Source organism: Trachypithecus francoisi, unplaced genomic scaffold, assembly GCF_009764315.1.
Source record: "Trachypithecus francoisi isolate TF-2019V2 unplaced genomic scaffold, Tfra_2.0 Lachesis_group6, whole genome shotgun sequence".
Lineage (NCBI taxonomy): Eukaryota > Metazoa > Chordata > Mammalia > Primates > Cercopithecidae > Trachypithecus > Trachypithecus francoisi.
In genome coordinates this window covers 1,142,291-1,163,527 of record NW_022681471.1, presented here as the reverse complement: position 1 = coordinate 1,163,527, position 21,237 = coordinate 1,142,291, and the positions used below count along the sequence as shown (strand labels likewise).

The following is a 21,237-nucleotide window of genomic DNA, read 5'->3' as shown; positions in this document are numbered from 1 at the left end:
CACTGGCCAGGTGCTTTTCTTCCTGGTTGTGAGAGCCTGAGCTGACTCTATTAAAGAGACATTCTAACTAGCTTATCTGAAGTGCAATTTGGCCAATTATAACAAGGGAAAGATTTTGGGTCGTGATATAATCAATGAAAAATGTGGTTTGGATGTAAAAGAAGCTGAGAGAGCGAGAAGGACTTTATTCTTGACTCATATTCTAAGAGCTTTGAGTTGCATCCCAGTTGGGGGAAAGTGCCGCACACTGAAATTTTGAAGTATATCCTGTGAGAGGGTAAACTCACTGAAATGCATTGACAAAAATAAAAGTCATGAGGAAATGAGTTCCTATTCAATAAATGGTGCTGGGATAAGTAGCTAGCCACACACAGAAGATTGAAACTGAGCCCCTTCCAGTTTCAACTCAAGATGAATTCATCTTTAATCCATTAGCTCAAGATGAATTAAAGACATAAATGAAAAACCTAAAATGATAAAAGTCCCAGAAGAAAACCTAGGAAATACCATTCTGGATGTAGGCCTTGACAAAGATTTAATGATGGATTCCAAAAGCTATTGCAAAAACCTCCAAATTGAAAATAAGGCCTAAGTAAACTAAAGAACTTCTTCACATCAAAAGAAACTATCAACAGAGCAAACAGAAAAGCTATAGAATGGGAGAAAGATTTGCAAACTACACATCCGACAAAGGTCTAATATCCAGAATCTATAAAGAACTTTAACCAATTAACAAGCAAAAAATAACCCCATTAAAAAATGGGCCAAGGACATGAGCAGACACTTCTCAAAAGATGACATACACACAGCCAACAAGCATATGAAAAAGTGTCCAACATCACTAATATAGAAATGCAAATTAAAATTACAATGAGATACCATGTCACAACAGTCAGAATGGCTATTTATAAAAAGTCAAAAAATAAAAACTGATGCTGCTGAGGTCGTGAGGAAACTAATACTCTCCTGGTGGGAATGTACATTCCTTCAGCTATTGTGAAAAGTAGTTTGTAAATTTCTCCAAGATATTAAATCAGAACTACCAATTGACCCAGCAATCCCATTACTGGATATGTACCGAAGGGAATATAAATTGTTCTACCATAAAAACACATGCACACATATGTTCATCACAGCGCTATTCACTGTAGCAAAAACATAGAATTAACTGAGATGCCCATCAATGGTGGACGGGATAAAGAAAACGTGGTATATATAGACCATGAAATACTATGCAGCCATTAAAAATAACAAAATCATGACCTTTGCAGTAACATGGATGGAGCTGGAGGCTATTATTCTAAGCAAATTAATGCAGGAAAGGAAAATCAAATACCACATGCTCTCACTTATAAGTAGGAGCTACACATTGAGCATACGTGGACACAAAGGAGGGAACAAGAGACACTGGAAACTACTCTACCAATGTGGAGAGTGGAGCTAGGGGTAGGGTGACAATTTGAAAACCACCTATCTGATACTATGATGATTACCTGAGTGATAAGTCATCAGCACACCAAACCTCTGTGACACGCAATATAGCCTTGCAACAAACCTGCACATGTACCCCCTGAACCAAAAATAAAAGTTGGAAGAACGGAAGAACCAAAACCTAATTAAATTTTTTAAAAAATAAATGCAGTAAAGACTGTAAAGCCAGAAAAAAATTTCCAAATCATTTCCCACAGTTTTTGTACTATATCATAGTTCCCACTGGCAACATACCAGATTTTAAGTTGGTCTTCACCCTTGCTAGCACTTAGTAATATCTTTTTTCGAAAAATTTTCATTTTCAACTATGTGTTATGCTATCTCTTTATGGTTTAATCCCCATTTCTCTTATAGATATGATGAATGATAATTTTTCATGTCTTAATTTGTCACACATATGTCCACATAGGGGAGGTGACTATTGATATCTTTTGCTCATTTACAAAATTTAGTTATTTGTGACAAGTGAACTCATGTCAGGTGATTGTTTTGGACCAAGGTCTGTGTCTGGGCTCTAGCAGAACAGACCGATACAGAATGGAGACACTGGCGCTAACTGTCACTTAATCAAAGCGAATGGTGGCTCATCCTGTACTCTCTTGTTCCCTGGACTGTCTCCTCTGCTGCTCTCCTTTTGCTCTACCATGCCCTGCTCTGAAAAGACACCTGCCATTTCTCCCCCAGCAAGCAGGCCTGCTCTGCTGAGGAGGGCAGCATGCAGCTGTGCTTTGCCTGCTCTCCAAGCATCCATGGCCCTGAACCAGGGGTCTTGGCTGACCGCAGACTATAGCCTGTATAGTGCCTACGATTGTACAATACCATCTACGGAGTAAGCTCTTGTGAACAATGCTCTTCCTGCTGGCTGCAATGGATGAGTGGCTCAGTGGTCTGGCCTGGCTGCAAAGCACTCTATAGATACAGGAGCTGGTGTCATAGACAAAGATTATAGAGGAAATGGTGGTGCTGTAGTGCTTAATTTTGGTAAAGAAAGGATTGAAGTCAAAAAAAGTGATCAAATTGCACAAGTCTTTTGTGAACGGATTTTCTATCCATAAATAGAAGTTCGAGCTCCGGAAACAGAAAGGCCTTCAGAAGGTTTAGGTTCCACTGGAAAGAATTAAAATCTCTGCCAAAAGTAGAAGATGAGAAATCATAACTTTTTCTGAAAAATGAAGAGTTTTGCTTAAAGGGATTTGTTGTTTGGTCCTTCTGTAAACTTAATAGCTTTAACCTTCTAAGAATACTGCATTTTCGTATGATCAAGGAATGAGTACATCTGTACAGATCACATAAAATACCTTCTTATGTTTTCTTCCAATAAGCAGTTGTATGTAAATCTGTCTTGTGGTGACCTTATTCAAATGGCGTCTTTTAAAAAATTAAATGCATAGAAATTACTAATATAGATAAACTTGTATTACTTCACTCAATAAATGATACCCCATTAGCAATTTATTTTGCTTTAATTGCTTTAAATCATTAATACCTTTTATTGAATAAACTTAAATTCTTTCATGGATACAAAATTTTGCATAAGCTGAACTAAAAGAAATAAAAAATGAAAAGGAGAGATTAAAGTTGTTACTTGTTCTTCCCTGCTCTTGACTAGTCTAATTTTTTAAATCTTAAAATTCTTTGTGAGGGTGAGAAAAGAGTCCTCAGTTTATTTTTTCATTATTATATTTCTTTTGGTAGATATCCTGTTGACTAGGAGAGGTATGCTCTTGAAAAGACATGGGTCTTGGGAATTTGCTACATTTAGTTTGTTTCCCTGAATTTCATCTGAGAACTAAAAAGTGTCTGAGACCGGTGTCAGTCAGTTTGGACATTTATTTTGCTAATGTTAAAGGCATGTCTAGGAGGTAGGTCTGTGCCTTTCTCCAGAGATGATTTTGAGGGCTTCAATATTTAAAGGGGAAAAGCAAGCTGGAGGAGATGGAGGCCATGGTCACATTCCCAAATGCACATGTTGCAAGAGGAATAGGAGCAGGAAGGGGGATAACCAGTTATGTATTCCTCTCTCCCTCATGAAATTGGCACTTTACACAAGATAAAGTGAACATAGGGTAGCTACCTGTGGATATGTTTAACCTTTTATCTGTAGCTCTCTGCTTAGGAGCAAAAGGAAAGGTAGCTTCTTACGTGACTCACCCTTTAGATTCTTTTTCTTCTTTTGGCGTAGTTAATTAGGGTCCCACATTTTATGTTTCTTTCACATTTCTCCCTCTTTTCTTTTGAAAATCTTGGAAACATAGCATTTGTATTAGTCATTTTCACACTGCTATAAAAAACTACCTGAGACTGGGCAATTTATATACAAAAGAGGTTTAGTTGACTCACAGTTCCGCATGGCTGAGGAGTCCTCAAGAAACACAATCATGGCAGAAAGTGAAGGGGAAACAAGGCACCTCTCACATGGTGGCAGGAGAGAAAGAGCACAAGGGGGGACCTGCCAAACACTTTTAAACCATCAGATCTCTTGAGAACTCCCTCACTATCATGAGAACAGCCTGGGGGAAACTGTCCCCATGGTCCAATCACCTCCTGCTAGGTTCCTCCCTTGTCATGTGGGGATTATAATTCGAGATGAGATTTGGGCGGGGACCAGAGTCAAACCCTATCAGCATTTTAGAAGAAATTGAATTGCTGGTTTTGGGTTTTGTCTGATCACTGGTGGCTAGGACAATTTATTCCTACACAAATAGGTCCCACATTGTTAGGAAAGCTCATTTTTAGCAGGTTGTGAAATCACACACCTTATGAAGGAAAATTGGGAGAGGAAGAGAGAAGGAAAACAACAACACACAAAATGGAGTAAAAACCGTGGAAAACGGATACAGCTGGTAATTCTCTGAAGTCCATATATAACTCGATAGGAATGAAAGTGTTTTATGTATATAAATTGGTTGCTGCTATTTTCTCCTGAAGTTTAAGCTGTCTAGCTCCAGTTCACAGGGCATTAACAAAAGCACAGCTCAATTTTTAGCAATTTCAAATCAATAAAAATGGGGAAATGGGGGAAAAAGAAGCAAAAGAAACTGAAAAATATATTTTGGAGACTTACTGGGTAAGTTTTAGAATTCAATTCAAATTGCAGAAAATAACAAAAATTGAAAAACATTAGACGAGACAAGAATTTAGTAACAGGTATAGTATACTTTATTTTGTAACAGTTTTTCTTTTGAATTCCTCAGTTTTACTAAAGTCAAAATCATAGTAGTACCAATTTATTTGTAAAATAAAATTTAGTTCTATTACACTTGGCTTATTTGCATAATCAAAAATAATCAATCGCCATATAGGTTCTACCTCTTTTTTAAAATTGACTCTGCTGGAAACTTTTTCATAAGGAATCAAAGATTAGAACTTTTTAAAAGCCTCCAGCTCAGCCAAGGATTTATCTGTACCTGCAGATACCTGTGTGAATTGGGTGAATTCCTCTCTGTCTGAGGTCCAAAGAAAACTTGAGATTCCCAGTCTATCAGAAACTAACATTGTATACCTACCACAGGTTAAGATCCTGTAAAGGACAAGGGATGGGGCCAGTTTTTCCAAGGGGCTTCCATTTCCTCTGTAAGTCAGTCTCATTTTCTCAAGGCAATCTAAAAACTGTTATCCAGTCAAGGCCTTGGTAGAATAACCAGTGTCTTCAATAATGCCATGTCATAAAAGAAAAGATACTTATTCAATGTGTACAAATAACCATATTGTCATAAAAGAAGAATACTCACAAAATAGTTTCCAAAACATGGAGAAATTAAGTTGAAAGAAAGAAATTATGTTTTAAATCTTGCTCACAACAGTATACTTTACTGAATTGTTAAAACCTGTAAATAGCTTAAAACAAGAGAAAGTTTTCTTGACTCTGAAAAACAAAACAAGCAGAATCATCAAATGTTTCCAACAAAAAGTCATAAAAGATTATTTCAATCGTCTGTTAGTTCAACCCATGCAATTAACTTCTAATCTGCTTGATATTACGTGTTCACTCAGATTGCAGCAAATGTCCTAAACGGATAATTGTATATTCAACACAACAGTGGACTAAATGAACAAGCAGCTCCTATGCAAGGAATACAAATGTTATTTAACAATAGAAAACTTCAATTTTAATTTTCTGCATACACGATAGAGTAGAAAAAGCAGTCAGGTCAATGGATACAGAAAAAGCGTCTGAAATAAATTTTATGTGATTTCAAATTAAAAACTTTTAGCAACCTAAGATTCAAAGGCACATTAACTTTCTAAAAATGGCAGGAAACATACTTGAATGTGAAATGTTAGAACCATTCCCATCCTGGTCTGGGGCAAGTCACTGATATATGCTTTCATTGCTACCGTTCATAGCTGCAATGGATATCAAAAGGAGAAAGTGTCAGAGCTATGGATATCAAGATGAAAAAGAGGTATGAAGATTGAAAAGAAATTGATTGTATTTTTCACAATATGACCATCAAGAAAATTCGAAGGAAGAGACACATGGAATGTTCAAATGAATAAGAGACTCCAGAAGACAGCATGCAAAGACCACTACAGCGAATACAAGAGACTTGCCACACATAAGCAACTTAGAACATAAAATTAAAAATACACCATCCCCGACAGCATTTAAATCCAAAATATAAAGAAGAAGAAGCCTAACCAAAATATGCAAGACATTTACAGAACAACTGTACAAGTTTGCTGACAGATTCAGAGAAAAAATTCCCAAATAAATGGAGTAGTATATGATGTTCACTGATGAGGAACAGAATACGGCAAAGGGGTAAATCTTACTTAAATTAAATAAAGAGTGAATGCCTACCTGTAGCTGCCAAAGTGACAATCAAGCCCAGGCTGCTGTGCTCTACTCCCAAAATCCACTGTGGAAAAATATAGAAGGGAAAAAGAAAAATAAAACCACAATATCAGCAACAAAGTCTAAACAACGAAACAGAGAAAAACCCTGGGGAAGATTGAAGACTGTGTTGAACTGGTACTTGTGTTCTGGGCAGGTGGAGAGGCAGGGAAGTTGAGGAGGTCTGTAGCCACTGCAGATGACACGGTGTGTTGCAGGAAAATTTTTAAATGACCACCTCACATCAATGTACAATCTGAGTCTGCACCTCAAAACACGAGGCCAGTAGCCACGAGGTAATATCAGGACACCAGCAAAATTGGATTCACTGAGAGACTATGGCTCCAGAGTTCTGCTAATAACAACTAGAGACAAAGAGAAGGTTAGGACTGACTTTCCAAAATATTATTATTTTAATTAAATATATAGAATGAACTAGAAATAGAATAGTATGAGCGAATCACACATAGTATGAGTAGATATTGTTTAATAAAATAAGTACATATAGTCCACACACATATATTTATGAATATATGTAAAGATACATACATATAAATACATATAGCTATATAATATAAACATATATACATACATGTATGTGCTTATGCATGTAAACACAAATATGATCTACATATACCATATATAATGCACATACACAATTGGCATAGATGAAAAATTTCTTCCTTACTATACGAATGAGGGTTAAAATACGAAAATCACTGAAGTGGACTAGGAATGGTTAGATAACTTCAAAGCTCAGGACCTACGCAAATTTCTTGCAGCTACTCAGCCTCTTCAGTGTAACAACAAGTCATTTAGTACAAAAGGTTTGAAAGGTCGACCTCTGGCTGGGGAAGAGCCTCCGTGGGAAGGTGTGTGTCTTCTCCCAGAGGTCACTACAATCGTGGGTGCTGCAACCCCGCAGGGAGCGTCTAGCCTGGGACCCACAGCCATTCTCTGTAAGGGGTGCAGTTGTGCAAATGATCAGAGGTGACAGAAACAGAGTATTTCCTAAAAGCAGGATTCGGGAAGAGGACCCTCCTGAGTGAAGACTGAGGGTTCACCCCCACCACATAGGGGGGCCACAGAATTCAGCGCAGCCCCTCATGTCAGCCCTGAAAGACCGCAGCAGCCTTGTCCCCCCACCACACCCTTCCCCCCACTGCCACCTCAGGAGACTCGGGGTCAGAACCTGGGTCTGAGGGGTGCAGACCCCATCAGCAGAGGGCGGGGCTCGGGCTGTCCCAGATCTCCAGGTGAGAACCTTGAGGGATGACTGAGAGGCCCCTCCCTGCCCGCACTAGAATCCGGCTCCACCCCTGCAGTCCACCCAGGTGAGCCCCCGGTGGCGGCTTGTGACGCCACTGACGACGCGGCCGCGTGAATCAGAGAGAAGCGAAGCCCTGCTTCTGAAGGGTTCGCTTGCGATCGGCTGAGGGAAGCGGGCCCAGACTCTGTGAGGAGGCGAGGTGAGACGCTGAGGGAGGACTGAGGAGGCCCCCGCCCCAGATAGAGGACCCTCAGTAATCCAGCGCCGCCCCTGCTGCCAGCCCGGGACCAGCGGGGGGCGGACTTCTCAGGCTGGGCCACCCCTCACCACCTCTGGCTCAAGCCCCAGGGGACTCTGGAGTCAGAGCTTGGTGTGACCAGGGCAGGGCTGGTTAGGAGAGGGCAGGGCCCAGGTTCTGCCAGGCATCAAGATCAGGACCCTGAGGGAGGGCTGAGGCCCCACAGAACACATCTCTGCCTCTGCTGTCAGCCCTGGGAAGCCCTGGGCACAGTGGCCGGGCATGGCGGCCGGGCACGCTGATTCTGACGTGCGCATAGGGGACTGATGCAGGGAAGGGGCTCGGTATCATGAGCACAGCTGCAGAGGAGCAGAGGGACGGCCCAGGCCGTACTGGGAGATGAGAGAGGCCTGAGGGGACCAGGAACCCCAGGACAGGAACCCCAAGGGGTAACCTACCTTACCCCTGTCTGAGACTGAGGCGCCTCCACATTTGGCCTCAGGAATCCGAGGGACTGAGACTCCAGTCAGCAGAGGGGTGGTGCCCTGCCCTTCCAGGAGTCAAGGAGAAGAAGAAGAGGGAGGACTCAGGGGATCTTGGACTCCAAATCAGTGGAGACCTCAACCCTGGGAGGTCCCAGGCTCTGTGGCTGCATGTGGCACATGCTTGCTGCGTTTTCAGGGTGTCAGAAAGGAGAGGGCTGTGGTTTGAGTAATGGAGTCTCAGGTCCCCAGAGGGAAGCGCCCCACACCCCTTAGGGAGGACTCAGCAGACCTCCTATTGCTGACCTAGGAAACCTGCCCCTGCTCTCAGGTTGGGGCACCTCGGATAAGACTGTGGGGAAGAGATGTGCTCCCCCACTCCCTAGTCGGGGGCCTCAGGGAGCTGCAAGACACATCCATGGTTTAGCAGGAAGGAAAGGACCATGCCTTGTCATGGAGTAAATATGAATACCTGGATGACATCCAGACAGAGAAAGCCCCCATGAAACTTACTTCTGTCAGCCTTGGAAATCCTATGCAGGGGTGTCCATGTAGTGCTCCCCTTACTTCTGCCTCCCAGGTCTCAGGGAGGTGGCAACCTGGGTCTGAAGGGCGTCCTCAGCTCAGCAGAGGGAGCCACACCTGGTCAGCACAGGGAGGAATCCAGGCTCTGCCTGGAGTCAAAGGGAGAAAGGTTGGTGAAGACTGAAGGTAAGAAGGTACCTACACAGCCCAAAGAAAAAGGGAACTTGTGGAGCCTGACTTCGGTTCTCAGTCCTAGGAGGCTTCAGGCATGGGTAACATGTGGCACGCTCTCATTTCTGCCACATGGTTGGGGATGGGCGGTCTCAGGAAGGTGAGAACCATGGTCCCAGTGTCACTCTCAGGTTAGCACAGGGAGCCACACCTGTTCAACAGAGGGACGGGATCACAACATCTGCAGGAGCCAAGGTGTGTACCCTTTGTGATGACTGGGAGTACTCCTGGCCTAGAAAGAAGGGACCCCACAAAGTCTGGCTAACTTTGGTTATTATCTGTGGGGAAACCCGATCAAGGGTGGCCCTAAGTGGCAATCTCACCTGTACTATGGGCAGGAAGTTGGGGAAACTCAGGAAGATGAGGTATTCGTGGTAAGGGGAGATGTCTGCTCATATTAGGGTGTTGTGGGCTGAGGAAGGGCAGGCTCCATCAGGGGAAAGATAAATAACCTCCTGAAGGCCTTAGAACCCACCGCTCAAGAACAAGTAGGGGCAGACCCTAGTGTCATCCATGGACACCACACCCAGTGGTCATCAGATGTGGTGTCTCCCCATTTCTCTCTTGGGATCTCAGGGAAGCGAGGACCTTGTTCTCAGAGAGTGACTCAGGACAAAACAAGGACCCCCATCTGGGCAACAGACTCACTGGTCCAAGAATCTACCAAGAGTCTAGGTGACAACACTGAGGGAAGATTGAGGATAGCCTCGATGGTTCTCCTAGCAGGCAAAAAACAGATGGGAGCCCAACAGAAATCTGCCCTGCCTCTGCTGTCACCCCAGAAAGCATGAGCAGGACTAGCAGCTGAGGCCCCCTGTGTGATACCAGACTCATTGGTCTCAGGGAGAAGAAGGCTTTGGTCTGAGGGGGCTGCATTCAGGTCAACAGAGGGAGGGTCCAAGGACCTGCCAGGAGTCAGGGACTCAAAGGACACCACTCACCAAATACACAGGACTGAACCCCTCCCTGCACCTTCTGTCAGTCATGGGAAGTGCAGGAAAAGGTGGGTGGATGGAATCCCCTCACTTGCTCTTCCAGTGTTTCCTGGAGATAGGTCCTTGGATTGAGGAAGTGGCCTCAAGTCAACCCAGGGAGAGTTTCAGAACCTGCAGGCATCCAGATGAGGACCAACCAGGATCCTCACGTTTGGACACATGGGCCCCAATGTATTTCGTGTAGCTATTGCTGTTTTCTCACCCTAGGACAGGACACATGGACCCCAATGTACTTTGTGTAGCTATTGCTTTTTCCCAGGAGGCCTTGGGCACGGGGGGCCAGATGTGGGTCCCTTTACGTCCTTCTCTTCCATATCAGGGATGTGAACTCTTGATCTGAAAGTTTCTCAGGCCAGCAAAAGGGCCAGATCCGGGCTCTGCCGGGAGAAAGGTGAGGGCCCTGAGTGAGCACAGAAAGGACCATCCACACAAAATAGTGGGGAGCTCACAGAGTCAGGTTCAACCTCCTGACAGCACTGGGGTGCTGGGGCTGTGCTTGCATCTCAGCCTGAGTTCTCCCTCAATTTATCTTCTAGGAGCTCCAGGAACTGGGCTGTGAGGTCTTGGTCTGAGGCAGTATCTGCAATCACAGAGCATAAGAGGCCCAGGCAGTACCAGCAGTCAAGCTGAGGTGTTGTTTCCCCTGTATGTATACCGGAGGCCCCTCTGGCATCAGAACAGCAGGAACCACACAGTTTCTGGCTCTACCAGCCCTTCTGTCAGTCCTGGAACCTCTGCCTTTGCCCGGAGGCTGCACCCTGAGATGCCCTCTCAATTCCTCCTTCAGGTTCGCAGGGAACAGGCCAGCCGGGAGGTCGGGAGGCCCCAGAGGAGCACTGAAGGAGACCTGTAAGTAGGCCTTTGTTAGGGCATCCAGGGTGTGGTATCCAACTGAGGCCTCTCACACACTTCCTCTCCCCCCAGGCCTGTGGGTCTCAATTGCCCAGTTCCGGCCCACACTCGCCTGCTGCCCTGACCTGAGTCATCATGCTTCTTGGGAAGACGCATCAGTCCTGCAAGGCTGAGGAAGGCCTTCAGGCCCAAGGGGAGGCACCGGGGCTTATGGATGTGCAGACTCCCACAACTGAGGAGCAGAAGGCTGCATCCTCCTCCTCCACTCTGATCGTGGGAACCCTGGAGGAGGTGCCTGATTCTGGGTCACTGAGTCCTCCCCAGAGTCCTCAGGGTGCCTCCTCTTCCCTGACCGTCACCGACAACACTCTACGGAGCCAATCCAATGAGGTTTCCAGCAGCAATGAAGAGGAGGGGCCAAGCACCTCCCCAGACCCAGCTCACCTGGAGTCCCTTTTCCGGGAAGCACTTGATGAGAAAGTGGCTGAGTTAGTTCATTTCCTGCTCCGCAAATATCAAATTAAGGAGCGGGTCACAAAGGCAGAAATGCTGGAGAGTGTCATCAAAAATTACAAGAACCACTTTCCTGAGATCTTCAGCAAAGCCTCTGAGTGCATGCAGGTGATCTATGGCATTGATGTGAAGGAAGTGGACCCCGCCGGCCACTGCTACGTCCTTGTCACCTGCCTGGGCCTCTCCTATGACGGCCTGCTGGGTGATGATCAGAGCACACCCAAGACCGGCCTCCTGATAATCGTTCTGGGCATGATCTTAATGGAGGGCAGCTGTGCTCCTGAGGAGGCAATCTGGGAAGCATTGAATGTGATGGGGCTGTATGATGGGAGGGAGCATAGTGTCTATTGGAAGCTCAGGAAGCTGCTCACCCAAGAGTGGGTGCAAGAGAACTACCTGGAGTACCGTCAGGCCCCCGGCAGTGATCCTGTGCGCTACGAGTTCCTGTGGGGTCCAAGGCCCTCGCTGAAACCAGCTATGTGAAAGTCCTGGAGCATGTGGCCAGAGTTAATGCAAGAGTTCGCATTTCCTACCCATCCCAATCAAACAATATCTAATTCGTGCCTTCCTTGTACCTCTTACTGTACACTGTATAGTTAAAAAATACATATGTGTACCTGGATTTGCTTGGCTTGAGAATGTAATAGAATTAAATATGAATAAAGAAGTCCCCTTGGTCACTGGCTCATGTTTTCTCGAAACATTCATTGAGCATCTGCTATTTGCAAGACCCTGGGTTAGTATTGGAGACGCTAAAGTAAGCCAGGCCCAGCCCTAACCTTACGGTGGTTGAGTCTAGGATCTGCATTCATATAACTAAGCTGGCCAAGTGTCCCCTAAGATGTAAAGGAAATATAAGAGAGGGGTGGGGTTTGAGGGCAACAGGTGAGAGTGGTGGAGTGTACTTGCCCTGAGCCAAGGCCTTCTGGGCTTTGGGAAACTGCAGTAGCTTTTGGGTGAGCTGATTCTAGTGAAATGGGTGGGGGCAGAGCCAGATTCTCAGAGGGCAAGAGAAAAGCTTGGAAGGGAAAATTGCCCCGTAGTTCCTTTTGGATGATGGAGGAAACAGAGAGGCATCTCCTCCTGGGGCAGGAATGGGAGGTGTCCTACACTCTGTCTCAGTGCGGTTGAACACAGCACACGAGGTTGGTGATGGATACCCATCCTATGCAAGGGTTTCGTTAGAGAGAAGCATGAATCTTCCGGGATGTGAGGCCCAGATGCCACTGGCCAGGTGCTTTTCTGCCTGGCTGGGAGAGCCAGAGCTGACTCTATTAAAAAAGCATTCTAATTAGCTTATCTCAAGTGTCATTTGGCCAACTGTAAGAAAGAGAATGATTTTCCATGGTGACAAAATGAATGAAAAGTAGTTGCTTTCTGTTGAGGACTTACTGTGAAAGATGTTATGGGAGAGCCTACAAGTGCTCATCCACATCTTGGCTCCTCTGCCAAAGGCACAAGTACCCTCCCAGCCAGCATGTCTGTCTGGGGACAACAGTTTCCCGACTTACAACACCCTTTTCCTGGTCTCCAACGCGTGCCTTCTATTCCAACTCAGAGGCCGAGCCTGGTGCTCGTGCTTCCTTGCTGCCTCTGGAGGCTGCATGGAATCCCCTGCTTTCCCCAGAACATGGACCATCTCTGTCCCCTGCAAAACCCCCCTAGATTTCCCATGGCTCACCTTCTGTCCTGTCCCATAGACACAGCCACTCTGGACTGTGACTTTAGACACCTGGTCCTCCCTCCCTAAGAGTTCTATACATAGTCTTTGTTTTCCCAGTGGGCTGTGAATAGAGTGTAGTTTGCCCATAATCTCCTGACTCTTGGGATACAGCCCTGAAGGTGGAGAGCAGTAAGTTTTCAAGCCACTCACATATTTGCAGTAGGATTTCAATGAGCTTCTTATCTGAAGCTGGGGACTGAATAGGCAAACAAACAGATAGTGCTCAGAAACTCCATTCTTTCATAAGAGGTAGAAGAGGAGCAACCACCCTCTAAAGTTGAATTCTTACAAACACTGGGCTCCTCCTGGGGTATAAGAAATGGGTCATTGATGGGCATGCCACCTGGAATTTGAAAAGAATAATTAATCACTCTTCCACTGCCCCCTGTCTGGCATCTGCACCCAGGGACATACTGGCTTTCAGTGTGACTAGTGACACCTGCACAGGTGTTCAGGCAAGAACAGTTATGTGGAGAGTAGCAGTATGTCAGGTAAGATTCTGCCCCTGCATCAGATGGAAGGAGGAAATCCGCAGCCTCCTGAGGTGATAGATGGCATTGCAAAGGGAAGTGCAGTCAATGCTATGTAAAGAAGGTGAAATCTCCCTGCTAAGTTTTGCAGGATCTTCTTCCATTTGATGGGTTAATGCATTTGAATGCATCTGCTACCTGGTAGACACTTGCAAATTCAGATAAAATCAAGGCAAAACTGGTCTTCTCAGAACCGTCTATAAGAAATGAAGAGTAGTTAACATGACAAATTAGAGTTTGTATGTAGTTTCCTCTACTTCTGGCTGCATTCATAGCTGTTGTTTCTCCACAGCTGTATTTTCAAATCTCTCAGATTGACATGGGACATTTTAGCTAGTCTAATCTATTGAAAAAAATAACAGTTGGTTTCATCAAATGCATTTATTGTTTCCAGAAGTTTCTGAAGCTTCAATTTCATTAGTTTTTCCCTTCCTGTCTATATCATCCCCATCTTTTTGTTTTCCTCAGGTTTAATTTACTTTTCTTTTCTTAATTATTTAACATCAATGAAAGTCATCCAGGGCTGAGGCAGTGTCACAAAGTCAGGGTGCACATAAGACTTACAACCCCAAGGGCACATGCAGTCTCCCTACAAACACACATTGTACCATAATGTGGGGACCACAAGATGGCTCTACTGAGTCAGGTAATACAGGATAGCGGAACCCCAATGTGACCTCCCATTGTGTTAATTCCTGTCAGCCACAAGGTACAGGTCACGTAATCCAGTTAGGTCCCTGTTTTCACTTGTAGACTGTTTGGCTTTTCCATGACCAGTTCAGAGGATGCCTACAGGTGCCCTGTGGGGAACATGGAGGAGCGGGGCCTGCCCCCCTGTCCCCTAGTCAGCGGGGTCAGATGTTGCCCTGGGCACTGCCTTCAGTTTGGAGTCACAGAACTTGCAGTAGCTTGCAAAGGCAGCATGGGGTGTTTTCTTTCAGCAAGAGCAGAAAGCTTTTTTGCTCCATCTTTACAAAATCAGTGTAGCCCACCAAGTAAAAAAGCCTTACATTGCTTCAATCACCTCTTACCCTCCCCCAGGCATCTCACCTGGCAGGGCTGTATGTCACAGGGACAAAAACATTTTCACAGAAAAACACTGTCATAAAACCAGATGTGAAAGAAAGACCCATCATGTTTAGGAAGCAGTCAGGAAAAATCCTGTGTCTCGAAAAGATTTCAAAATGGGTTTAAATATCACTTTTTATCCTGCTCATTTATGCAGTGAACAGTGGAGAACAACAACAATTAAAAAAAAAAATCCCTTCCTGGGCCCAGCTGCATTTGATAATCCCACTGCCTGGCTTGTGGACCAAGAGGAAGGAGAGGAAGTAGTCAGGCTGTCCATCCACTATCTCAAACTGCAACTGATGTGGATCGCCAGACACATCACCCACATTGGACATCCCAGAGAGGGGGTCTGAGACTGATTCATCACAATTGGAAGGAAGGATCACAGTCCTTGCTGGTGCCTTCTCTCAATGTGCAGCTTTCACCAGGCATCGCCAGTTAGAAGTGCAACTCTTCTGCACTAGAAATGCAGTGCCCAGGATCAGCTCCACTCCAGTTGGCCCCACCTGAGAGCAAGCCCTTAATCCTGGGCATCTACAAGTGATGCAGAAGATCCAGGGTTGCATCCGTGCTGTGACAGTTTCAAACCCCAAAGAGGGGTGTCCAAAACAACCAGAGTCCCCCAGTCAAAGACTGCTTCATTGTATTGAGCTATGCCTGCTTTCTGTTCAGCACAGCTTGTGGTAAGTCTGATACAGCTCAAGGTGGACACTTTGGGTTTTAGCTTAGAGTCAAGCCCATCCTATTGAGATCTGTGAATTCAGAATCCCAAACAATCAGAGGGGCAGGGGAGTTTCTCCAGCACAAGAAAGCCGAGATGCTGCAAGGCCAGACAACAGCAGCATTCTGCGTCCCCATGAGATGCCTGCCTGGTGTGCTTTCCTAAGGCCTTTTGGCCTTGTCAGTCTTACAGTTCAAACAAACCCTTCAAATCATGCACCTCAGCTCATATAGTCATCAGCCTCTAAGGGTCATATATTTGAGTTCATAAGAGCTTGTTTCACACTGTGTGGGCCTGGGGGTTGATCAAGAAAAATGATAGGACCACCAGAGGCAGTACCACACAAAGCAGCTTTATTGGGTGGTGCCTGGATAGGGTGCTGGGGAGGGGATATTCTCAGAGCAGAGGGCTGTCCAGAGTTTATGGTTCGGGGTCACCATCAGACGTGGAAGAAGGCAGGAGAACTGCTGGAGAAGGTGGAAATTGGATAATGGCCTTACAGGTCTAGCTGATGTGTCTCAGTAGCTGGACAAAGTGGCTTTGAGACCCACAAAGGTCTATCTTATCAATGGTTAGCAGATGTGGGGTGAAGTTTAGCAGGGAATGGAAGCCAGGAAGGCTCTGAATGCCTAACAATCTGCTTGGCAGTGCCATGTTTCAAACAATCAAACGTGAAAATTTCAGTTTTGTGCTGGTGGACTTCCGAGTCAACAGGTCTCAGTCTTGTGAAGGAAAACATAGAGAAGCACGAGCAGTACTGAAGGATAGCCGAGATGCCTCAAGGCCAATCAACAGCAACATCCCATGTCTAAACGACAACCAAGACCTTCCTCCAGCCTAGGGACTACACACACAGGTCATCTTTGTTACATGTATATAACACCGGCTGAAAACTGCTTTTAAATCTCTGAGGATGTATCTCCACCTGAAGATTGCTTCTCTTTTCCATGTGGACTTCCTTTCTCCAGGGACCCCAAGAGGTAAGAATTATCACCTACAGAGACATGTTCTAGTTTCCATACTTGAAAAGCTTAACACACACACACACACACACACAGAGAGAGAGAGAGAGAGAGAGAGAGACAGACAGACAGAGAGAGAGAGAGAGAGAGAGAGAGAGAGAGAAAAGGCAAATCCAAGCACTAAATATCGATTGAGAATTTTAATACAACAATTCTTCACAGACAAACTTTTCTATGAAAATCTTTTAAGGTACTATAGAAAGGAAAACCAGTGCAAACCACTAGCATCAGATCTTCCTGTGTACAGAGGGGGAGGAACGCTGGCTGTTTAGGAAAGCTAGCACAGCCTCCTTTAGAAAGGTCCATTAACTCAGGGGCTTGAGTGAAACAGCCTACACAAGAGGCCACTGCTGTGAACTAGCCTCCTGTCCTAAGCCCCGGCTGACCACACCCCACCAGAATGGGATCACTTGTGCTGAGTGTAGCAAAAGCACCCTGAACTTTCCAATGTGGGGGGGAAAAAAGAAAAAACAGAATCTTCCCATGAACCTGAATCCCTGAGTCAGTGGAATATCTTCTTGAACCCTAAATGGAACGTAAATTCAAAATGACTAACCTGCTTCTTTTTTTTTCCGTTTCTACTTCTTTCAGCCCTTTTCTGCTTTCAAAGCCAACCCCCTTCTCTCGGTTGATTGGCACACTCATTCTATTTTATAGAATGTACTGTTGCCCAATTCTAGTATTGCAAATAAAAGCCAGTTTGATTTTTAAATTGATTTGCTGTTATTTGTTCTTTTGGCAGTTTCTGGCAACCCATGATAGGACCCAAAAGGCACTGCTGATGACTCTGGAGATCCCTTGACAAATGCAGGGGAGATGCTGCTGACAGCTTTTGAGGACCCTTTCACCCTCACAGAGACACAAGGGTGTAAGTTCCTCTAGGGTCACATTTTTGCATTGATTCCCCTGATACTTTTGGCTCTTGATTCCAGGATTCATGTGTCCTGTGAGACAGCACATGAGTTTCTTGGGGGTTTATGGGGGCTGACAAGTCACTGACAAGACCTGCAGTTTTAATGGTAACTGATGATGAGAGAAGCTTACCACATGCAGTGTGTGACTCTGGCTTTTGGAGATTTGCAGAGATTTGGTTCTTCCAGTTCCTTTTTGTGGGCATGCATAGTAGGATAGATTCAATGGCTACATTAGTCAAGGGGACCCCAGAGTCACAGCCATGACCTGACTGGGCGGGCATGGTTTAGGCACTTAGGAGCGATTAGAGCACTCACCACCTGTAAATAAGATACCCATGTTAGGATCAGCTGGTCATGAAATAAGTAAGTTTAATACCATGTCACCCACCAACTTCAAGACAGCATCCATGCAGGAAGGTTCACTAGAAAGCAATCCAGGACCCAATTCCATGGCATTTCCTTCTTAGACTTTGATGTCAGCCCTGAAAGACCCAAGAGTCAACATAAAAATGAGACCTCTCGGCCATTTGTGTATCTTATTTTGAGAATCATCTATTCATGTTCTTATGCAAATCAAAACCACAAGGTGATACCACCTTACTCCTGCAAGAATGCCCATAATCAAAAAAAAAAAAAAAAAAAACAGTAGATGTTGCCATGGATGTGGTGATCAGGGTATACTTCTACACTGCTGGTGGGAATGTAAACCAGTAAACCACTATGAAAAACAGTGTGGAGATTCCTTAAAGAACTAAAAGTAGAACAACCATTTGATTTAGCAATCCCACTACTGGGTATCTACCCAGAGGAAAAGAAGTCATTATACAAAAAAAAATACTTAGATACGCATGTTTATAGCAGCACAATTCACAATCACAAAGTCGTTGAACCAACCCAAATGCCATCAATCAACGAGTGGATAAAGAAACTGTGATATATATATATATATATATATGTGTGTGTGTGTGTGTGTGTGTGTGTGTGTGTGTATGATGGAATACTACTCAGCCATAAAAAGGAATGCATTAATAGCATTCACAGTGACTGGGGTGAGATTGGAGACTGTCATTCTAAGTGAAGTAACTCAGGAATGGAAAACCAAACATCATATGTTCTCACTGATATATGGGAGCTAAGCTATGAGGACTCAAAGGCATAGGAATGATACAATGACTTTGGGGACTTGTGGGGGAAGAGTGGGAGGGGGTGAAGGATAAAAGAATACAAATATGGTGCAGTGTATGCTGCTCAGGTGGGTGCACCAAAATCTCACAAATCACCACTAAAGAACTCACTCATGTAACCAAACACCACCTGCACCCCAATAACCTATGGAAAAAAAATTTAATGAGATCTTTACTTTCCAGAGACCCACGTCCTCCACCTTCTGGCTATACTTGCTTTTAATATGTATAAGTATTAGGCAGCAGAATCTGCAAGCCCTTTAAAAAATGGCACAATCTAATAAGGATAATTTAGACTTACAATGGCCATCATGTGGAACATTTCAGATGAACAAGGTTGTTCATCCCAAAAATGTGCTTAAAAATTAGGCCTCCTCCTCCAGCTCCATCCATGTCCCTGCAAAGGACATGATCCCATTCTTGTTTACAGCTGCACTGTATTCCATGGTGTATTTTCTTTATCCAGTCTCATTGATGGACATTTAGGTTGATTCCATATCTTTGCCATTGTGAATACTGCTGTAATGAACATACACATGCATGTGTCTTTATAATAGACTGATTTGTATTCCTTTGGGTAAATGGGATTGCTGCGTAAAATGGTAGTTTTGTCTTTAGGTCTCTAAGGAATTGCCACACTGTCTTCCACAACGACTGAACTAATTTACAGTCCTACCAGCAGTGTATAAGTGTTTCTCTTTCTCTGTCACCTCACCAGCATCTGTTGTTTTGTGACTTTTTAATAATAGCCATTCTGAATGCTATTTATGATATCTCATAAAACCCAAAACTAAAAACACTGGAAGACAACCTAGGCAATACCATTCAGGACATAGGCATGGACAAAGATTTCATGATGAAGATGCCAAAACCAATTGCAACAAAAACAAAAATTGACAAATAAAATCTAATTAGACTAAAGAGCTTCTACATGGCAAAAGAAACTATCAACAGAGTAAACAGACAACCTATACAATGGGACAACATTTTTGCAAACTATGTGTCTGACAAAGGTCTAATATCCAGCATCTATAAGGAACTTAAACAAATTTACAAGAAAAAAAACAAACAATTCCGTTAAGTGGGCAAAGAACACGAACAGACACTTTCAAAAGAAGGCATGCATGCGGCCAACAATCATATGAACAAAAAAGCTCAAGATCACTGATCATTAGAAAAAAACAGTTATTTTAGATTTTATTAGAATCAACAAGGTCTTTCAATTATCAAACTTGACTCTCAGTTGTTGATTTCAATGGAATAATATGTATCCATCATATTAGAAAAAGACACTTTGCTTCTAAGAAAGTGTCAAATAATGTTTCTGCAGGTATCAATTTTGTTAAAAACAAGAGTGTTCACCACAATGTGTGGACAAGTACTGAAATAAAGATACAAATTACCTGTCAAAAAAAAGTTAGGCCTCCTGAAATAGGTCCCCACACGGATGACTATTCATGTGCACAAAGTTCTGAAAATATTTTTTAAGCCTTGCCTCTTTAAGAAATCCCTCATAGAAGACAAATGCAAAGTTTAAGTAGGTAATTAATAGGAAAATGGAATCTGCCAACATTTTCACTTAGTTACTTTCCTGCTCCAAGGATAGAAAGGAAGCTAGATAAGGCGTTTATAAGTTAAGTCGAGGACAAGCAGGCTTGGTTCTTTTTCAGAACTATCCATGTTGATGATTCCAGCTATAGAAAATGCTTTGCCTGCACTATTCCTTAATGAACATTGCCTTAAACTCAGTCATTTGGTTGAGAAACAGAAGCTGAGTTGAAAATACCACACATCGAACTAAATCAGTCTACAAAATACAACTTTCTGGCATTTAGAAAATCACCAGAAATTCTTGCAGTGGGAGAAAGTATTGCTTTAAATAAACCTCACCTTTTACCATTTTGTCTTTACTCAACTTCCTAACTATTCCTTTTTCAGTCTGGCAAGTAAAGGAACTCAGTCCTGAAATCTAAGTTCTGTGCCTTTGACATGTAAGTTTCCTACTTTGATTTACCTAAGAACTATCCCTTTTGAGAAGCAAATTTAGGATAATTTTTCTTTCTTAAAAATTGGATGAATTAAAAGGACAGTAATGGAGTTAGAACAAGGGTTAAATTTACTAATAGTTGAATGGACCAGAGAAACTCTCTGCTAGTCCCCTAACTTTTGCAGTACCCCAAACAAATCTGTTCTGCTTCTCTCTTTCTGTAAAATGTTAAAAACCACAAGGCAGAGATGACAAAGAACACCCCAGATAAGAATTGCTCAGGGCAACAATCAGGTAGGTGGATCAAGAATAGGGCAAGGGTCCCTTGATTCAACCCCCTCACTGGAGTGGGTAAAATGGTCAGGGGATGAAGAAGAGACATCCTCAGAGTAACCTGATTTGGAGGGAAGATGAATGATCTCTTAGAAGAACAGATGGTGGTTTGTGAGGAGGTCTGTCTGGGTATGGTGTCGACTTCTGACCTCCTGTTCTGTGATAAGAGTCATCTTCAGAGGACTCATGACAGTTGAGTTCCTTTTGAAGGATCTGTCTTTAGGTAGGTAAGGGGAATTCAGAGAGCCTTGCCTTACATTTTGCTATTCTTCAAGAGCCTTAAGCTCAAAGTGATTAGTATACCAAAGCAATGCATTG

General features: G+C 43.9%; 1 protein-coding gene across 1 annotated transcript in view; it reads left to right on the top strand.

Moving 5' to 3' along the window:
• The first annotated feature begins 7,697 nt into the window (after window positions 1-7,697).
• Window positions 7,698-21,237, top strand: part of MAGEA8 (MAGE family member A8) — a 47,207-nt gene continuing 33,667 nt past the window's right edge. The window contains exons 1-3 of the mRNA XM_033201551.1: window positions 7,698-7,797; window positions 10,857-10,918; window positions 10,994-11,542. Of these exons, the coding sequence (XP_033057442.1) occupies window positions 11,057-11,542 (486 nt within the window). The 5' untranslated portion in view covers window positions 7,698-7,797; window positions 10,857-10,918; window positions 10,994-11,056. The remainder of the gene's footprint in view (window positions 7,798-10,856; window positions 10,919-10,993; window positions 11,543-21,237) is intronic.